General features: G+C 40.5%; 1 protein-coding gene across 6 annotated transcripts in view; it reads right to left on the reverse strand.

Annotated features, from left to right (window-relative positions):
• The window catches only part of si:ch211-200p22.4 (phosphatidylinositol-binding clathrin assembly protein), a 109,796-nt gene that overhangs the window by 42,664 nt on the left and 46,026 nt on the right, over window positions 1-21,106 (reverse strand). For 4 of the 6 annotated variants that reach the window (XM_040012571.1, XM_040012573.1, XM_040012577.1 and 1 more), the window contains exons 3-8: window positions 9,968-10,043; window positions 9,639-9,741; window positions 8,278-8,371; window positions 7,634-7,745; window positions 5,547-5,653; window positions 2,322-2,363 (exon numbers count right to left, since the gene is read on the reverse strand). In XM_040012571.1, the coding sequence (XP_039868505.1) occupies window positions 2,322-2,363; window positions 5,547-5,653; window positions 7,634-7,745; window positions 8,278-8,371; window positions 9,639-9,741; window positions 9,968-10,043 (534 nt within the window). The remainder of the gene's footprint in view (window positions 1-2,321; window positions 2,364-5,546; window positions 5,654-7,633; window positions 7,746-8,277; window positions 8,372-9,638; window positions 9,742-9,967; window positions 10,044-21,106) is intronic. The other 2 variants (XM_040012576.1, XM_040012575.1) reach the window with 1 other exon arrangement.

Genomic DNA, 21,106 nt, shown 5'->3' on the forward strand with positions numbered 1-21,106 from the left:
TGTCAGCCAAGGACACACCAATTGATAACTCGCCTCTGAGATATGGTGCTGATATTTGAACAGCACCAAACTGAGCTGGCTGAGGCATAGCAGAGACTGTGACAGCGACAAAGGAACTAGATGACACTGGGATCAGTCACATATTGTGGCTGTGTGCTATGAAAGAAGTCGCGGGTGGGTGAAATAGATCTGTCAGAAGCAACTGCTCTATGCCAAGTTAATTTTGACTCATCGTTATATAAAATACCAAAAAGAAATCCCACAACCCAACACTAAGACAGCGTCTCTGATTACATGCATCCATATTTAGCCTACACTTGCTACTTTAAAGATACAGTCAGCAGAAAAGAGGATACTGTAATCATAAATATGCATAGAACAGTATGTAATTACTTTTCCAGCAAACTGATGCCTTCTAATAAACGTATAATTCATCTATTAAAAAGCTGGTTTGCAGAAGCCAGCTTGTTCACCAACCATATTTGAATACAGTGGCCGGGAAAGACAAGTCACTGCACATTATTGGCATTTTACGTAAGCAGCTTGAGATCAGCCATGGGACCCTCCTGTCTCCACATCGCTGACAACAAGTTGGCTAAACAACAACAGTTGGTTATAAACTAACTTTATGCTAGCTAATGTTAGGGTTAAGTGTCAAAAAACACAAAACAAACAAACAAAAACATTCCCTTTGATAAACAGTTTGATTACATTCTCACATCAAATGAGAGTTTATTCACTAAGTGTCTGAGTCCAACAATGTTACATCCACTTCAAAAAAACCTTCACTAACCCTGGCTAACAGCAGCTAACAGACACTAAGAGCTGCTAATAAACACCAAGAGAAGCTAACGGCAGCTAACAGAGGCAAGCAGATGCGCTTGTTGATGGTTCAACATATCCTCAACAACACCATCATTTATATTCTCTACAGCCGCAGCAGATGGCTGCCCCTGCTGGAGGTGTCTTCCTGTTCAAAGTAAGTTCTTCTTCGCCACTGTTGCCAACAGAGAAATGTCTGATTGTTAAGGTTTTTCCCCTTTACAGCAGATCTCATCCAACTAGTAACTAAAATTAACTGACTGACTGTACAGCAGGTCTGCTAGTTTCGCTGTAAATGCCTTCTGTAGAAAAAACATACACTTTAATAATGCTCTATCACACAGACCAGCAGCAAATCATCACCATTTAGAATCTGAAACAACCAGATAATCATACTTTTGCTATCATTTTGAAAAACAATTAATAGCTTCATTATTTCTCAAAAACAATGTTCTATAGTACACAGCCTAACAGTTTCCGCTTCTCTAATGTGGGGATTTGGGCCTTTTTCCTGTTAAATATTATTGCAACAAACCCAATATTCTCGATTTTTGTGTTTAGTTTTTGCTGTTTGACCAACTAAATGAAGCAATTAACGATGCCACTTACTGCAGTATTTTACACAGATTAATTAAGACAACCAACAGATGGATTGGTAAAGCAATCATTAGCTGCAGCCCTCTTGGTGATCAATTTCACTCCACTGAATCCAAGGACGGGCCTTCTATTTTTAACACATTTAGAACTACAAAGAAGGCAAACAAACACAAACAAACAAACAAACAGAAACAGGTCATTAACGGTATTGAAGTGAATTATAATGTGTGTTTATGGGTAGCAGTCTAACAAAGAAAACCATGTCCTTGATGTTCGATCATAAACCACGGGGAGGATAAAAACAACGCTTCAAGCGATTCCACTGAACTCACAAACAAAAAGGAAAATTTATTCTTGACAATTAGAAAGTGGTGTTGCTGTCCTGTTTTTTTAAGCCCTTCATTTTTGCAATTAACTTTAATTTTATTGATTCAAGGTCCAAAGCTCATTGTTTGGGGTTTTTAAATCGGCGTCAGGCATGCCGATGGCCCGGAGCGCTTAAGCAGGCCAACTTTAACACAGCTCAGTCTGGTTTTTTTGGGTTTTTTTTTTTTTTTTTTTTTTTTTTTTTAAATCTGTAACGAGTATTTAGAAGTGAAAGGGAAAGCAGGAAAGCAAAATCAATTATACCAGAAGGGAGTTGCCTGGATTCAAACAGTAAATTCAGGTTAGCTTTCTTTTAAAGAAACAAAAAAGGAGTAGGGTGGAGAGTGAAAAGGAAGTAAACAACTGGTCAGGAGGGAGAAACAGTCATAGGCAGGGGTGAAATAAAGTGTGAGTCAGTGGATGAAAGCACAGAGAGAGCAGTGAGATAAGAAGTAGTGCTGCAGGAGAGACTCTTTGGGGGGAAAAAAGGTGAGAAGGTTGGAATTAGAGAGGTGGACGGTGAGATGTACACTGACCTGTGAGAGATCTGGGATGTCACCCTGATCTATTCCAACTTGCTGTCGTCAAAAACAAAATTTACAAAAAAAGAAAAAGAAAAAAAAAAGAAAAAAAGGAAGGGGTCGGGGGTGGGATAAAATGGAGAAGGAAGCATAAAGAGGAGGGCGGGGTCCATTTGGTGAAAATAAAAGGATGAGAAAAGAAAAACAAAACAAAACAGGGGAATCATTACTTCATGCAGCGGCAGTGTCAACAAAAACAGAAATAAACATGAAAAAGTTTGACATCTCAACAGTGAATGACAACAATGACTGCACAGTGATAAACATGTCTGACCGATGAGGGAGAGCAGGCATGAAGGATGGCGTGATAACTCTGAAAACACTCATAAAGGACGCCATAACCTGCACCAAAACCATCTCCAAAACACTAGGACACGACATAAACAAGCTTATTTTCCCCCTCTTTCAAACCTGTTGTCAAACTCACCTTCAGGCTTTACCAACAGGAAATATGAGTAACGTTTAATCCTGTTACTTGAAGATTGTTTGATTCAATGAAGAAAAATGTACAGCCTCTTTAAATTATTAGACCAGGATAGCATTTAAATAAATAAATGATCTGGTCTGAAGCAGGGTTTAAAAGATTAAAATACACCCTCAGATGAACAGCAACAATACTGTGTAGTTAATTTAAAAACAAAACAAAAAAAAAAACCTACTTATGCTGCTTCTGCATTGTAAGTAAGTGGACTGAGGACAAAAGACATCAGGAATGATCTTAGAGAAACAACTGCTGACAATAAGTCAAATCCTGAGCAAAGTCCATCATTCTACACTGAGAAAGATAATTAACAACTTTCCCAGCAAACCCACCCCTAGGTGAAAGAAACGACAAAAACCCAAGAGTTACATCTCAGATCTACAGGCCTCAGTTAGCACGTTAAATGTTAAAGTTCATGACAGCACAGTTAGAAAAAGGCTGGATAAGTATGGCCTGTTTGGAAGGACTCTCAGGAGAACATGTCTTCCTTCTAAAAAGAACACGGCAGCATGATTTAGGTTTCCATAACTGCATCTAAACAGACCACAAGATTTGCTGAAGAATGTCCTTTAGACAGACAAGATAAAAATCAGATGTGTGGTTGTAATTCACAGCTCTACATTTGGAGACAGCCAAACTCCGCATATCAGCACAAACACCTCACACCAACCGTCAGGCACGGCGGAGGTGGGGTGATGAATCTGGGCTTGTTTTGCAGCCACAGGATCTGGGCACGTTGTCATTGGGCTGAACATGAACTCCTCTGAATACCAAAGTATTCTAGAGACAAACCTCTGTCTGACAGATAAGGACGAGGAGTTTGACTCTTTTTCAGCCATTCTGTTTTAGATTTGCTCCTGTGTTTGGGGTCCTGAATGAAATGCTGTGGTGGTACCTTAAGCAAACTGTGCATGAACAAATACCTACAAGCCTCAATGAACTGACTACACATGGTAGAGAACAGCGGGACAAAATTTCTCCAAGATGATATGAAAAACTAATGAAGTCCCACAGAAAACCGTTCCCTCAAGGTGCTTCTACAAGCTGCTCAATCCTGGGGTGCACTAATTTTCTATAAACTGTTTGTGTGTTTTAGCTTCATTTTCTTAATTAAATAAGGACATAGTGCAATTTGTCATATGTTGCTGTTCATCTGAGGTTGCGTTTACCTGCTGAGGATTTTTTAAATTATGTCCTGATACGTAAAACATTAGAACTGAAAGACAGCATATTTTCTTTCCCCCTTTTTTTTCAACTTTAACCAGTGGGCTTGCATGAGAGAACACAAATATCCTAAAGTAAAAAGAGTCCGATTGGATGTTAAACAGTCTTTACCCTGCTAGCTGCACAGTCCAAAGTCAGTATAATGTCTGATTCAGCCACTGTAAGAATTAAACATGTGCCTTCCAAAGACGATATTTTAATTAGTTGGCCTCCAACTTATACTTTTGATTATTTATCCTGTTGTCATTTATCACAAAACAACCAAACATAAATATCAAGGGCACATTTCAAGTCAATCCAGGTGCTTTCAGTTATTAAACGAAAGCTTAAGAGTTTAGAAAAATGGGACGGTCCCATTTTAACAGGAGGCCTTTTACACTGCAGACATTTTTCACCAATCACACGACAACAGGGGTAAATCTCAGAATTAATGAAGACTAATGTCCAGTCACCTGAGTCCTCTCACTGTTCATGTTGCTCCCTTTGATTAGAACAGTTCTGAGCCACTGGTAATCTTTCTAACAGCAGGGCCTGAGCAAAAATGTCTGCTGTGGAAAGCTGCTTTCTTAAAATGATGCCCAACCCTCATGTGCAAATCTGCTTCAACAATCCATTGAACTAAAAAGGTAACACCTCAAGATCTCAGTTGTTTTCAGTACATTTACTACACTGACTACTCATCGTTTAGATGTAGCGTTAATGGCCACATGGAGCAGACTCATCTGCACCAGCTCGCTACTGAGAAACATGTCCTTTAATTTATGGATATGTCATAAACTGTATAGATGGCTTGGAAATCCCTGAAATCTACATGTTTGAATCATGTCATGTAAAACATGGAAGCGAAAAAAATATATGAATAGCTCAGAACGCTACTCAAAAGCCAATTATAAAAGACAAAAGGAAAGTGACTGGGAACATTTATTTTTTTATGTACATTAATGGAGAGAAGATAAAACCCACTAATGTGGAAGTTACAGCAGCTGATCTCACTGTTTCAAGTCTGCTGAAACACCGGGAGGGATGGAAGAGAGGGGGCACCAGAGGGAAGACAGAAAGAGGGATGATCTGTAGGCGCTGGGCGAAGGAGAGCCACACGAGTATCCATCTCTGTCAGGGGCGGAGGGAAGAGCGAGGGAGGAGAAAGGATGAGATGGAGGAGTGTGGGGAGCAGAGGGAGAGCGAGCTAACGGAGCGCCTAACCACATGCTCCATCTTCGGGGTTATTTTGGGTGCATATATATGTAAGTGTGTGCAGCAAATGTGGGGCTGGGAGGGCAAGTTAGGAATTCTGGTTTGAAGAGCGTACAGTAGCTGTGCGAGCAAAAATGTGGCCCTCTTTATATGCACTTCTGGTTCACCATATCTGTAGGTTTTATGTATATATAAAAGGGTTTTTTTGTTTGTTTTAAAAACCTTTAAGGAAAATGGTCAAAATTGCCTTCAAAATAAGGTGTCTGCGTGGAAAAATATACCTCTGCCACTTTGAGGAACTCTGAGAGCTTCGTCATCCTGTAAAGGAACTTCTTGTAGATGTCCAGGGCATCTTTACACTGGTTCTTCTTCATGTCAAAGTATTTCTCTACAGAGAGGGAAAGACATACAAATTTAAAAGGAAAAAGGAAGACAGAAGTGTGAAGTACAGTACGAAAGTCAGAAGTCTTGAGCCACCCCTCATTTCTACACGTTTGTCTACCAAGCAGCCAGACTTTGGAAAGTTTTCTTGAGTAATAGTTCTCCAGGTTTTCTACAAGTCTTTCACAGTTCTTTCTTTGGACATTGGCTGCTTTTTCACTCACTTCCAGTCCAGTCCTTATACCTGACCATTTTCAGAGCCATTCTTTTTTCTTGACTTAACAAATGCACCTAACTCAAGGCATGGACTAGTTTTGTGTCTTTACAAAAGAGACCGCTTAGAGAGAACCAATTTTAAATTGTATCTTTAGGCACTTTATTACTTGCCTGTCACCAAAACACATCATTTGTTTGCCTTTGTTTAGTTGAATCTATGAAAAAAGGCCAGTGATAACAGAGTTTGACAGGCATGAAATAACATTTTTGCACCAACGAGGTGAAGAGCTGTTAGCCAACAACTTGTCATACGCCAGCAAATCTGAGAAAACCGGACAAATGAAGGACAAAAGAAGAAGTGACAGGCCTGAAAATCTGTTTACAGCAGTTGAAGAGTATCTGAAAGTCATGTCCTTAAGAAAAAAAAATAAATCCAGCAAACACCTGACATAGTTCTACTAGAGACCTGCTGTTCACTGAAGCCCCGTCAGAAATGGTCTCAGTGGAAGGGTGGCTGTCAAGAAGCCATTCTTAAGGAAGGGAAACAGGGAGGAAAGGCTGAGGTATGTCAGATTACAAGGCTGGCATAGACTGAAAATCAGTGACAACAGGTCTGATCGAGCAGGGAATCTGAATTTGACATTTTTTGGTTCAAATCAGTATATAAGGAGGTGTTCAGGAGAGAGGTGGAGGCTCTGTCATGGTTTGAAGATGCATTTCACTCAGTGATGTTGGGGATCTTTTAAAAACTGATGAAATTATGAATGCAGAAAAGTATCATCGGATTATGATGAAAAATGCAATATAATCTGGAAATGGTTTCATTCATAACAGCATCATTTTTCAGCATGACAATGATCCCCCAAACACTCCCAATGCAGTAAAAGCATACTATGATAGACAAACACACAGTGGAACTCTATCAGTCATGGATTGGCTTCACCAGAGCCTGGACCTCAACTTTATTAAACCAGTGTGGGATCATCTCGACTGACAATGGAACAAGGCAGAAACGTCCAAAGAAAAGCTTTAAATGTCCTTTAAAAGCCTGGAGAAATATTCCTGAAGACTGCTTAAAGAAATTACAAGAAACCTTGTCCAAAGCCCCTTTTCCATTAGTATCTACTTGGATCGATTCGGCACAGTTTCACCACGGTTTGCAGGGTTTTCCATTAGGTCATAGTACCTGGTATCAGGTACTTTTTCAGCACCTGCTTGGCCGCTGTTCCAAACGATCCAACCAGGTACTAAAATGTAATGTCGTCACACTGCATGCCACCGATTAGCTGGTCAGTATTGTCACTCGAGAAGTCATGAGAGTGTCTCGTTCACGAAAATTTGAACCTCGGCAATGAGGGAAATGGCTACAACATGGTGTTTCAAGAAATCAATTATTGAAACATTATTTTCCCAACAAAATATAGAAAATGAGGGGTAGCTCAAGACTTTTACACAGTACTGTAAGGAAAGGAGGAAGTAAAGAAGACAGGAACATTCATCGGCTGTAGAAAAAGAAGCTTTTGGCAGCTACATGACAGCTTGTCAAAACCTACTGTGCGCACACGTGTGTGTATGTGCTGGCGAGAGGGTTTTTATACATCTGCTTGACAAGAGCGTGAGGACACGCATAACACACACAAAAAACAAACTGCAGATATACCTCATCATTCCTGACACATGTAGGAGAGAGAGCTCGCTGTTTATCCTGCGTGTGTGTTCGTGTGTGTGTGTGTGTGTGTGTGTGTGTGTGTTCGTGTGTGTGTGTGTGTACCCAATAGGTTGATGACCCCTTCATTGTAAGCAGCAAACAGCCTTATGGAGTCCTTGAAGAGCAGCATGAAGGCTGAGTTGATCACACCGTTGGTCAGCTCATTAGGGTTGGCCTACAGAGAAGAGAGGTAGAGAGTGAGAGGGTGAAGGAGGCATCGCTCTCACATCTTTCCAAAGCTTTTCAGAAAAATAAAGCATCTCTTTCAAATACCGACACCTCTCCCCCTTCGGCGTGAAGCGAACACATCACCACACACCGAGCAAAATGTCAATTTAGTTTAGGTGGAGGGGATAAAAATAAAAAACCCCATCACTTCCATACACACACACACACACACACTCCCTCAATACACATTCAGTATGCATTTCAATGAGAAACCATCCATTTTATCACTCTTTGAAGCTCGCTGGCACAAACCACAGCACCCTCACCAATGAGTCCCCACCCAGTCCTCCTGTGCCCTTCCTAGACGCTCGCACTTAGATGTGCAATCTGTCCCCATAGTGTCATTTTTTTATTTAATACTCCTATCAATGCATTTCAAAACTTTACAAACTGTTTCAATTTACATTTTGATGAGAAAGTGAACGAAGCATGGCTGACACAGGACGCGCAAATATGTAGCACACAAAGACACTCGGTACCTGGAAATCCAGCAGAGCGTCCAGCTGGTTCTGGATGATGGGCAGCGTCTTGATCAGCTTCTCTGTGTTCATGGTGCGCATCACGCCGTCAATACTGACAAAACAGGAAACAAAAACGCACACAAACACACAATTACAGCGGGCACCTTGTGGACAAAATTTAAATTCTGATGCAAATTAAGAGGATTCACAAAAAAGGAATGAAGTGATGATCCAAAACTATGTGAAGCATGTAGTAAGTGAACCGATATTTTGCATACTGAAGCATCCTCAGTAGTGCAAAGTGCTTTTTTGAGGTGCAGCAAATGGGAGACTGAAAACACTCTCTGATAAATAATGAGACTCTGCTCAGCTGGATCAGCGTGACACAGATTCAGTGTCATTCCACCGCGGCTGGACTTTCTGAAATTGAAATGATTGTGTACACACACAAAACCTTCAGAAAGGATGCACCCACTTTCACTTGAAAACACAGGGCTCCAGGGAGGCTGTAAAGCTTTAGCTGAGGGATTAAAATACCACAAATGAAGTGTCATAATCTGCATACGACGGCTGCAATTAAAGGTTTAGTTGAGAGAGAGGAAAAAAAGAACAACCCCCCCCCCCAAAAACCCCTGAATACCCCATAAATCTCCAGTTCCTCTAGTGGCCATTTGAGTGGGCCCAAAAATGAGACTTTCACGTTAAAATATTCAACTTTAAAGCAGACGTAAACATGTTTACAGCCAGATACAGAAACACTTTTGGGCCCATTGTTATTCTCCTTTTATATGCTTCCTACATAGTTTCATTCTCTTGGTGAAATACTGCGATTCCAATTCATTCAGTATTTTTCTAGAATTTATTATTATCAATCGCTCAGCTCCAGCTTTCAGGAGCGGAAGTCCATTTTTTTTTCCAATGTGCAGTCTATGAAAACCACAAATCTACTCAAGTTGACTGAAAACTATCTGCAACTTGTGTTTCATGTGCTTGTTTTTTCCCGTCCTAATTCTAATTGCTTATTTCTTTATTTCAGCAAGCTGGATGCAACATTTTCGCTTTTCCCTTTCTGCAATATTTCACATGCATGCAACAGAAAAATGTTCAGTTTTGTCTGAAATGTCTTGCAGGATAAACTTTAAAGAAAACAAAAAAAAACAAAAAACAAAAAAAACCCTGAAAAAACTTTGTTTGCTGTCCAAGTTTGAGGTTTTGCAGAGAAACTGCTAGTTCTGTCTTTGTCCACTGCTTCTCTCTAAGTGCATTGCCAAAAGATAAACACCGTCTCCGGCTGTGTGACAAGATAAGTGTGAAATGAAGAGTAAAGATGACAGAGTGTGTGTGTGTGTGTGTGTGTGTGTGTGTGTGTGTGTGTGTACCCTCTCTTCATCTTGGTGAAATCCACAGCCACCAGTCTGTAGGACATGGCCTTCTCATTCAGGTAGCGACTGTATCGCCTGATGAAGGTTGACATGTCATAACCTGGTGGAGCAAAAAAAAACAAACTGTCAGAGGGAAAGAAATATCCTCAGTGTGAGTAATAAATAATATTTTGACACTACTTTTGACTTTTAAACACTTTCTTCTTAATTATCAGAAACATTATGGTGTTCAGAGTGATGTACCTCGAGGCAAATCAACCCCATTTGGTTCTCTGAAAGGAAATTGTGCTGTGAATGATCTTCACAGGGGTTTGTGTGTGCTTTACCTTGCAGAGCTCCCTTATCCAGGAAGTTGTTCAGGTTAAACAGAGTGTTTCTGGAGGCCAGGTACTGGATGAAACGCTGCAATAAGAAAAACAAAAGTTAACACTTGATTGATTTAAGGCTTGCAAAGTGCAAACTTAAAAATAAAACAAATGAACCCAGACAAAAGGGCTGGATTTACTGGAGTTTTGACAGATACATTTCCCACTGCTTAATCCTTCGATGGATGTGTTTTTCTTGGGAATCATCTTGGAATTATTTCAGTTACACCGCATTTGTTAATGTGGTTGCTTGTATGAATCCCAGATGGTTGAAAAGGCTGTGTGCAAATGAACCAAAAACACTTACAGTAAGAGTCTGGAAATGGACAGTGACATAAGTTTAGTTCTGTAAAACAGATTTGAACTGAAACAATCCAACATAACCAAAGTGTTGATTCTCCGCTTCAGGTTTAAGTGGTGGAATAAAAATACAGCTTCAACCATTTAGAAATTCCAGCCTGTCTTTTATACACGGTCCCCACTATTTCCAGAGACTGAAATCTAATTGAACAAATTAATATTTTCCCATCACCAGTTAATGCAATATTGAAGCTTAGTCCCTTGAATCAAAGCTGAAAGTCAGGACTTTAGTTGCATCTTCATTGTTTCTTCACAAATCAAATGTGCTGGCATACAAAGCCAGACCAAAGCCTTTACCTCAAATCTCTACAAAATCAACACTGAGCATATGTACAGCTGGATTGCACTGCATATCAGTAAAGCATAATGCTGATGCAACATCTGTGAGGCTACAGTTGGACAAAGCGGAGCATGGTGACATGCTCAGAGTGTCATCTATGCTACAAAAGCGCCCACACAGCTACGGGCTGATGGGGATGTCACAGAGTTTAAAGACAGTTGGTCCTAAACCAAGTCAACAAATTGAAATTATGACCTTGTCAAACTAAGGGGTGGCGCTCTGACAGAACACAGAGCCAAATTAGAAAGACGGAGGAAAGCCCACAGATGATACAAAAGACGCACACAGTTACTGAAGTCCTGTTTTAAAACCCCAAGATGAGTTTCTGTCATCGTGATCTTGGTCATGGAAAAAAACCAGATGTGACGAGGAGGGACTGGTCTGAATGTGAAACCACTTGAGAAAAATAAAACTACCACAATCGATTAATCATGGCATGAGCAAGATTTACAAAATAGATTTCAGTAGGTCCTAAAATTAACGATCCCATAAATTCAGCAGCTAAGTGTTTACAAAGGTCAGGTCAATAAAACATTTTCTCATAGATTTCTATAGGACCAGACGTCTGTTTCCAACCCCAGCTATCATCACCTGGTGGCCTGCACAGGGCACTTGTGCACTGGCTTCATTTTGACACCTCAGTTTGAAAAGCTTAGAGTGTTGTTGTCACCCTGCTGGGCGAGGGGGCAGGCAGGCAACTTTGGGAACATAACTGGAGAACTAGCTGACATAGGATTTGGTAGCAGGAACTGACACCATAGATGTACCTACTAAAAATCTGTGACTTCAAGGTCAAAATCAGAGGTCAAGTTTACTGAAAACCTTGTGAATGCATTAGCTTGAAAAGCAGGCTTCACAGGATTTTTTTTAAAACCGTGCCACAGATGTATTTACTCAAGAACGATATCATCAAGTCCATTTTTCCGTTACCTTTATCTACTGACAATTTCAAATTTGGCACCATTGATGGAATTCATATAATATATGAGGCACCTAGAGGAGACTGTTGTTTTGATTTGGCGATCTATAAATAAAATATATTACATGTAGCTATACAAACGCTACTGTTTCAGTATTTTTATAACACTTTTTCCCCAATTTGCATTTGACAGAAACACTTCTGCTGCCCAACTATTGTAGCTGTATGGATTTGCAGGCCAGGCTTATAGTTTCAATATCAAACAGTAAGGGTGGAACATCTTATAACCTGGTATAAGATGACCTGGTAACTATGTGTTCTACAGCATGTGTCTCCAGGGGTTTTGTGGCACCTAAACATTCTACCGCCACAAACTGAGGAAGCTACCTGCATGTTTTATTGCCTTTGGGTAAAACTAAGTTAAATGAATATGCTTTCAAAAATCTGTAGAAAAGGTTTGTTACTGTTCATGTGTGGTGTGCGAACCTTTTACAGGTTCTGAAGCAAGCGCGACAGGAGATGTCCCAAAAGTCTCAAGGATTCATCCTCTCAGTGACCTAAATGTGGAATCTGACCACCAAATCAACCAACTACATAGTCCCCAAGTTGAGATTTTTATCTGGATATAAAGTATTACTGGAGTCATTAGGCTTCCTCCTCTGGGAACTTGAATATCTGCACATAATCTCTTCAAAAACTGGACAGAAAAACACTTCGTGCCATATTTGCAGCATGAATTCTCCTGTTATAAGGGCTATTTAAATAACTGGAGACATAAAACAGTATCTACCTAAACACACACACTAACCTCAGACAGATAACAGTTTAAACCCACTAAAAAAGGCTTATATGGAAGTCTCCTTTAATATCAAGTACACAGTGGTATCTGCTTTGACTCAAACACTTCACTGCGATGACCAAATACTCATGTTTTATTTGCCTCCAGCGCATGTAGTCTGTGTCTAAAAATTAACTTCTCTATTCTTGTTTCTTAGGATTCCTTTAGAGTAGCTCACACAGAACTGGCAAGAGGAAGCAAATCATTAACCTTTGGGAAGCAGGAGAGGATTGGCAGCACAATATAATAAACGATTATGCAAACAGCCCTTTGCAAATGAGATCAAATCTTGAGCTAAAAGTCCTCTCATGACAGTGACAAATCATGTCACTGCTGTCATTTAGACTTTCTTGACAGCTTTGTTTATATTTGAACATTTTCCCACTGCAGCGTGACGTAAAGAAACCTGATCCTGCCAACTCTTAAATACTAGTCGCTTGTTCTTTTTGACAAATCTGATGTCACCGAGCAGGTGTGGGAAGCCTTGTACTTTCCATTTTCCAGGAAGAGGTTTTTGCACAGCATGACTGCTTTTTCTCTCGCACCTGGGAGCTGCTACTGTCCGCTGCTGGTCAGCTAACTTTGTTTGTTTTTTGCTTTTTCCTCTCCCTATGTGAGAGTTTCTGAATGTTGAAATATTAATAATGTGCAGCACTTTATTTATTCACTTTCTGAATCTCTGATTTTTCTGGCTAGAGCTGGATGAGCCAGACTTTTGGGAGGACCACAGTCTCCGAGTAGGTCCTGGCAGCTCATGCATATTTACTTTAGGAGAAAAAAAAAGGTCTCAATCAATCTGGCAGAGAGCAACAAACCAGTGTTACTGACTTCCATTGCAAACAATCCCACTTTAACCATTATGTACAAGCTGTCCTCAACTTCAGACTTGACTTAAGAATTAGTAAGGTGCTGTCCAGCTAAGCCCTGTGCGGCTGTAAACCACAGGTATGTGCATTCAAACCAAGGTGTGGTAGTTTCCACACTGCATTATATGTTGCACCCATTAAATTTGAAGGACTTTCAAGGCCCTGGGCCATGTAGAAGAACTATTATGTACAGAAACAGACCATTTGCTTGGGCATGCACTTAAAAACCACACAGTGTGAAGCAGTGCTAATGCTGCATAACATTTGAAGTCAGACACTGGAAATACAGAGTTTTAAGTCGTAATTTTCAACTGAAAGACCCCACAGTTGTCACACTTCCCACTCAGAAAGTCGGCAAAGCCCCACCAACCCTCCGACTGCATGTAACATGTAGTAACACTGAAACTTTTAGACTGTACCACCACATATGTTTATTTGTGACACACTAAACCAGCTGCACATAAAACACTAACCAGGCTCTGTGAAGTTGCTGCAGTATCATTTTAAGGGGCAAAAACAGGCACCGTATTGCATTCCTAATTGTGAATGAATGGCTTTACCTTGCTAAGGAGAAGAAAAACATTCATAGCCACATTCTAACATAATGTTAGCATAACATTACTTTAAAGTGAAGACACAAAGTTCCAAGATGTGCGGAGGAAATGTTCACGACAACAAATTAAATAAGACGCTGAAATCGCCCAGCTGAACATGGCCATTTTAAAGAAGCTAACAAAGTTGGCAAAGCTAAAGCTATTTGGATCTTAGAGTCAGCAACAAGCCAGTATAGGTGCACCTTATTTTGTACGGTAAGGTACATTAATAGTTAAAAATTGTTTTAATGAGAGAAGATCCTGTAACTTCTGAGGTTTGGGGTAAATTCTAAAGTTTAATAATTTGTTTTGTTATCAAAATAATGTTTTGCGTTGGAGAAAGTATTTTTTGCGTAAGCTGTCAAAAATCTGTATTGGCAAGTCATACTTTGAGAAAAATTGGAATCAGCTGAGACCACTGCAACGTTTTTCCCTCCTCGTTTTCCAATTACTACTACAGAACTCAGCCAGTGACATCAGATACATCTGGCTTGTTTCTTAGCCTTATGTAAAGCATGCTTTGCTTTATTATTCCAAGCATCTTAATTGCATAAGTTCTGAAATGGCATTTTCAAAGATGTGAGAAAGGTTATAAAACATGAGCTCCCATCATTAGTCAATGATCCTACAGTATAGCTGATGTTCAGTTCACATGAGAACAAATCAGTTCTTCCGTTGGAACTAATTACTTTCATAAACTGCGGGTAATATTTTTAATGTCCTCCGCACGTGTGGCTCCTGAACCTCTTCAAGAGAGAGAGAGATGAAATGAAATACATCTGTGGCTCCTTTATCCCAAAAATTTGATTTTGTTCATCCTGACGTAGTGTTTTCAGTGGGAAAAACGTTTTGTCACTCATCCACGTTACTTGTTCATCTGTGGCTACTTTATGTTTTTGGTGATTTCTGAGACCACTATAGACCGGCAGGGAGACCTGAATCCAATTTTTGACTGGAAAAACTTTAGAAAAACGTTAACCTGGCCTCTGTCTATACATTTGAGACCTAAACTTACATTTTGTCTCTCGTGAACAGTTCTGCTACCACGTCTTCCTCACTTCGTTGTTGTGGAAGGAGTCTTGGCTATTATCCACAGTTCTGGGAACTCAGGCCTCGGGCTTCCTGAAAGCATCTTAACTTTTAAGGCCGTCTCTGTCCAACTGACTTAAAATGATCTGAGATTTGCCAGTTTGCCAATTCCTTATCTGGCAAATAACCAGCCCTGACTGGCTGGTCGGAGGATCTAAGAGAGGGTGTGTGTGCATGTGCGGTTTGTGAGCACAAACACGCTTGCAGGCATGTGTTGGATTCAGCTGCACTGATGTTTCCAAGGCCTCTGGGACTGTTTAAAAAGGCATAAAGAATGTGATTTGGTTCTTGTCCTTTTTTTTTTGCCTGTGTGCACACACACACACACACAAACCCCTATTCACACTATAGGGATTCAACTTCCATCTGTGGACAGAAATTCAGTCCCCAACAACTTAACCATTGATTTGGAGATTTTCGGTCTGGTATTGGAGGGATGTTACGGTCACAATTAAAGTTTAAGTTGAGGTCAAGGCCAGGAAGCTGCAGGGTAGTTAATGTAAGAATAGCTTAGACTGGCATCAAAATAAGTCTGACAGCATCATTGGGTTATTCCTGACAAAGTCTGACATATTTAATAAAAAAATGAATTAAGAAAAAAAAAGTTAATTAATCTGTCAGCTATTGTTTCAACCAGTTAATACTTTGCCTATAAAATCTACGTAAAAACTAAAACTAAGCTGATAAAATTTGGGCCCATCTCTCCTTTGTGGACTGCACTACATCCAAGCATGGCTGCTGCTCGATTGCTTCCGGGAAGTGGTAAGACACTGTCATCCACTACTGAAAATAGACTGAGCGATACGGGGACAAACTTTCAGAAATGTATTTCCTTCAAATAGATCTTGTTAACCAAAGTCTTTGTCTCTCTACCTCAGTTACACGGACCTAGAGACTGGTCTGCAACCATCTGGAAACCTCTCGAAGGAAGTGAAAAATGTGAATTTCCCAACCACTTGGCAAGTGGCTGCTGTAAAATAAGCTGGAAGTCAAAACTGCAACGGATTAAAATCTAAAAAGCCGCCCTACAACAATGCAACTTCAAGGACAGAACAGCACTTGAACATTTCAGCAACCCTCTGTAACGTTTAATGGAGAGCAGATTTCTGTTGCATTGTGAGTCGTTTTCGACAGCGATGAGGTCTGCTATCAACATTCATGTTCTTCACATGATCAATTTCTTTGCGGTGCCATTATCAGACCGTAATTTGTCTTTTTCAGTAGCAGGCTGAATGGCTGCAATGTCATTTCACTTCCCATGAGCATCTCTGGCACATGCCAAGCATTATACCTGCTTAAATTCAGGATGCTGCCATGGTGATATTACCACTTAGCTCAAAGCACAGCTGCGCTTAAATAGAGTCTCACAGAACCACTTGCATGAATGCAGACTCGCTCTTGCTGCTTGCTGAATGGCTTTCAAATTGTTGTTTTCTTGTTTTTGTTTTTCCTGGTGATCCACAAACAGATTGAGCCTTTCAGCTGAATGCGTGTCCATACATTATCCACGAAAGTACTCAGAAAATAACAGAAAGGACGGGATACTGTCCTTGGCTTTGTTTTTGTGACGCCGTTTAGTATTCTGGTCGAGTCGCAATGAACCGAGGATAAAAATGAAACTTAGACAAGATGGTCACAGAGATAAAGAGAGGAAACAAAGGAGAGATGGCAAGAAAAAGAGCTCATAAACTTCATAAGCTCCCTTTCTCTGCCTCTTCTTGTGCGCCAACTGCTTTCTTCCTCATCAAAAGTCCATTTGACGACAGCCTGCCTTTCTCCCTCGGTCTCACATACAGAGGCGGAGGCAGAGAGAACCCACACAAAATGCATGGATATGGTTAAAAGGAGGGGGAGAAGAAAAAAAAAATCTATAAAAGGGGAAGAAACACTTGGTGCAGAGAGAGACAGAGTGGGAGATTCGGAAACCCGCTGAGCCCCAGATTATTCAGCAAAGACAGTTCCAAGAAAAAGACGCAGAGATTCAGATTTAGAGAAACGGTCTAAGAATAGAGGAGACAGTGAGAAGATGCATAGACACTAGATGGTGGAGAAGCAGGTCGGCACTGCTTGTCAAATAATTCATGTTAGCATATCGGAGAACAACCTCATGCATTATTGATGCATTCAGATCACGGCTATACTCCCTGCCTCCCCTCCACCTCTACAGTGCAACATACAGAGCTACCATACGTCTTCCTCTCTAATCCATTTCTCCACATCCGACCCTCGAGAGTACACAAGTTGCTGGTTTCCGTAGAAACACCATGGCGTCTATGCTGACCTAAAGCATGCTTTTTTGTGTGCATGTTTTCTCTTCCCTCCATTAGTCAGGTTATGTGTGGAGGAGATGCCAAGGCTGGAACTTCGTAGATAACAGGAGCAAACTGCAGTAAATTTAAACTGACGTATTGAGCCCTGTAATATTTTACTGATTTTTGTGTGTCTGCCACAGAAGCAATACTCAATATATAGACACACATGGTCGTAACCTACAGAGTTTCAGTGTTTCTCTGTTTAGGGTCTTTTGTTTATTCGAGTAAAAAATGCCACTGCGCACAATCTGCTAGTGGACAATCCTCTCACTCTTACATTAGAAGAACAGTCAAAGCTAACCATGTGACCCTGACCATTCCCTACTTGTTTCGGTCGGTAGGGATTTTATCAGACTTATCAGTGGGATATCAGAATCTTATCCCACTGGTAGGACATACTCCAACTCCATCATCTTGGACTGCAGCTGGTGGCAGCACTCCACGTATTGCTCTGGAGATCCATTGCGAGCTGAAGGCCAAAGGGTCACTCTAACCATACCCATAAGCAGATGTGGTGCCGATTCACGTGCTGCTACACCAAGCTCGCTGAAGCTGCCGAGCAGAAGAAGCACTAGCGTAACCAGCTGGAGTCCCAGATGGTGGAGCTGGAGTTCACCGAATCTATCGCTCAATTATCCATTTGTCACCAAGTATTTGCAAATAAAACATTTGCAGAGAAGAAACGTAGGAGCACAATTACATATATATACTAGAGATGGTCCGATATTACGTATCGGTCCGGTAATGACCTAAATTACTGGATCAGATATCGGAGAGAAATGAAAAAAATGTAATCCGATCCATTAAATATCACAAAACTTGCGACATGGTGTAACTCTGCTCATAACCGTAGCACGTCGGAGCAGTATGAGTCACGTGATAGAGCGGCTGTGGCGTGCGATACCTGTCAGCGGTCTGGTTGAGTATTTGTAGCCTCGCTACCAAACCGGCATTTCATCTCCGAGGAAGTTATCCCAGAGAGAAGTAAAGCAAGTGTGTAAGTTCATCTCTGAATGTTTGTTAAGCATTCCCGCGTTAAGCTTAACAACCAATATATGGAGCGACTGCCTCTTCTTGCTGCTACTTCAATCATGAAACTGATTAATGATCAGCTGATCAGCTTTTCTGTCGCGAGTCCATCTTTCTTGTTTGTTTATCGCCCACTTCAAGCCAGAAAGAGGAAACCAACGGCTGAACAACAGCAGCACGTTTAAGCTTGATAAGCTGTTGTTAGAATTTATTTAATATTACTTTCTACACCAAGATCTTTTTCTACGCAGCTGACGGCTGGTAACTGTGCAGGGGCGGATCTAGCAAAGTTTAGCCAGGGGGGCCGATAGGGCATGAACAGGGAAAAGGGGGCACAAAGACATACTTTTCTTTCTTATTCTCATTTAAAATGTCGAGCTTTTAATAAATAATTATCTGAATCTTACACCCAAAGTTTTAATCTGGTGTAAAATGTATAGAAGTCCATTACTGTATATAGTAACTGTTAAGTCTAATATACCCTAGTAAGCTATAGTACTTTTTCCTTTGGGAAGATACCATCTGTGCAGTCTGTTATACCTGTATGCAGTCTTTTTACATACAGGTATAACAGAATAGCTTTAGTGTTTGTTTGTTTTTAAACTTGAGTATGAACTTATACAAAATGCAGAAAGATATAAAAAAAAAACAGTTTTATTGATTAAAACACTATCGGATTCATATCGGTAGATATCCAAATTTATGATATCGGACATAAAAATATCGGACATAAAAAAGTGGTATCGTACCATCTCTAATGTATATACCACCCACCTACTACAAATGTGACTGAAACAACAGGCAAACACAGCAAAGCGTTACTGAAATTACGTCCTTGCCTGTAAAGTGGAGCTAATAAAGCATGCTTTATTAGAATACAGCATGATGTTCATCTAAATGTTCATCTGTAAATTAAGGTCCGATTCACCCCAAAAGAATTCTGTTAGCCCAATCCAGATACCTGGGAATTCGAAGGGAAAGTGGAAAACTTGAAAATTAGTAAGAAAATTAGACAGCATACACATATACACTTCCTGTTCTTGCCCTCATAATTCATTAGGTTCATTCTGTGAAACTGTTCAGCTACTAAATCTGGAATTCCTTTCAATAATAATTCTTTCAATAATATGAATGAACTGAAAGTATTGTGACAAATAGGTGGTATTAGGTTTGGTCGCTGAAGTTTTCAGTTTGATGTTGTCTAGTAAATCCAAAAAATATGTCCAAATAATGGACCTGTCATTTTTATTTGGCAGAGTTGCACAGTCGGCTCGGTGTTTCCCTGTTACAGACCTGACAGAGTGTCATGTGACAAAATACTCTGTGCTAGGTTTTAAAGAGTAAAGGAAACGCTACAGGGAGTATTAACAGAACTTGAAATCAATTTCATTTTAATCTCCGAGTGCGATGTTAAAGGCAGTTGAGAAAACAGTCAAATCCAGTTCGATTTCTCACCTTGAGCTATTTAGACAACACGTGTAGGTTTGGAAAAACTCAAAAATCTACCAAAATGTATACCAATTCCAGAGGGCAGTGCTGTCAAAACATCTGATTTTCAGATTAGAGTTCAAGTAAAGTTCAAACTTTAACTTTTCTGTATCTAAATAAAATAAATAATGGTGAATTGAGGCTCAAATCCAGAAGCACTGTAATCTGCCAACAGACCCTTTTCATCTCGTCTCCCTTTGGCATTACAAATAAAAAAAGAAGTAAAAATTAAAAAATAAACCGGCCTGGTTGGTAGACACGAGTGTGCTCTGTGCAGCTTACTGAGGTCACCTTATATGATATCAGTGAAGTTGAAAGAGTTACTGCTCATCTCTTTGTGAAGCTGCCAATGTGTACAGAGAGTCAATGAACAACCACGTCAACCGGCACAGGAATCATTGATCCTTGTAGTGAAATCTTCTCTACAGCTTTCAGGCCCAGTACAAACAGCTTTGGTTATTTTGGATTTACTTTCTGGCTTTAGGGCTACTTCAGCCGGGAGGAGGCAGTCTGGAGTGTCTGACTGAAATAAAGTAAAAATATATATATATTTTAACACCTGTTTGTAGAGAATAAAAAAAAAGAGGCAGTTAGGCGTACTTATCGCCAGACTGAGTTCAGAGAGTCCACGGGGGAATTATTTTTGGCTGCTGTGCTCAATTTGACTTTCTGTGAAAAACACACACATGCACAAAATCGTCAGAACTGACTGCAAGCCCAGTTCCATGAAAGGTGGTGACTAACACACGAAGAATGAGTCGTGATCAGGCTGTGTTGAATGAAAGCTGCTCTTATGCAAGCACAGAAACGCATGGGAGGGAAACAGACGCGTGGACATGAGCACACGCGCACACACAAAAAAAAGGCCTGCTACTAGTCCAGATCTTTCCCAGGATTCTGCTCCCTTCTTCAATTTCCTCCTCCTCCCTTTTTCTCCAACCCTATATTTCTCCTTCTCTTACGCAATCAACTATTTAGCCTCCAAATCCAATCAAAGTGTGAAAGGAACTGAGTCACAAAGAGACGTCGGGTGGGTGATTAAGGGATACGATTAAATACATCTATATATATTTATTTCTCCGCACTTAAACTTTTGTGGCTGCACATCTGTTCGTGCCTGTGTGTGATAGCATTGCCTACAAGGTGACAAGGCTAATCGTGTGTGGGCTCCTCGCCTCACAGGAACAGTCGTGTCTTGGTGGATGATGAGTATGTCTGGAGGTCAGTGAGGAAGCCAAGCAACATGAGTCACCGTTTGAAACACCG

The sequence above is a fragment of the Simochromis diagramma genome, unplaced genomic scaffold (assembly GCF_900408965.1).
Source record: "Simochromis diagramma unplaced genomic scaffold, fSimDia1.1 OVJJ01000612.1, whole genome shotgun sequence".
NCBI classification, from domain to species: Eukaryota; Metazoa; Chordata; class Actinopteri; order Cichliformes; family Cichlidae; genus Simochromis; species Simochromis diagramma.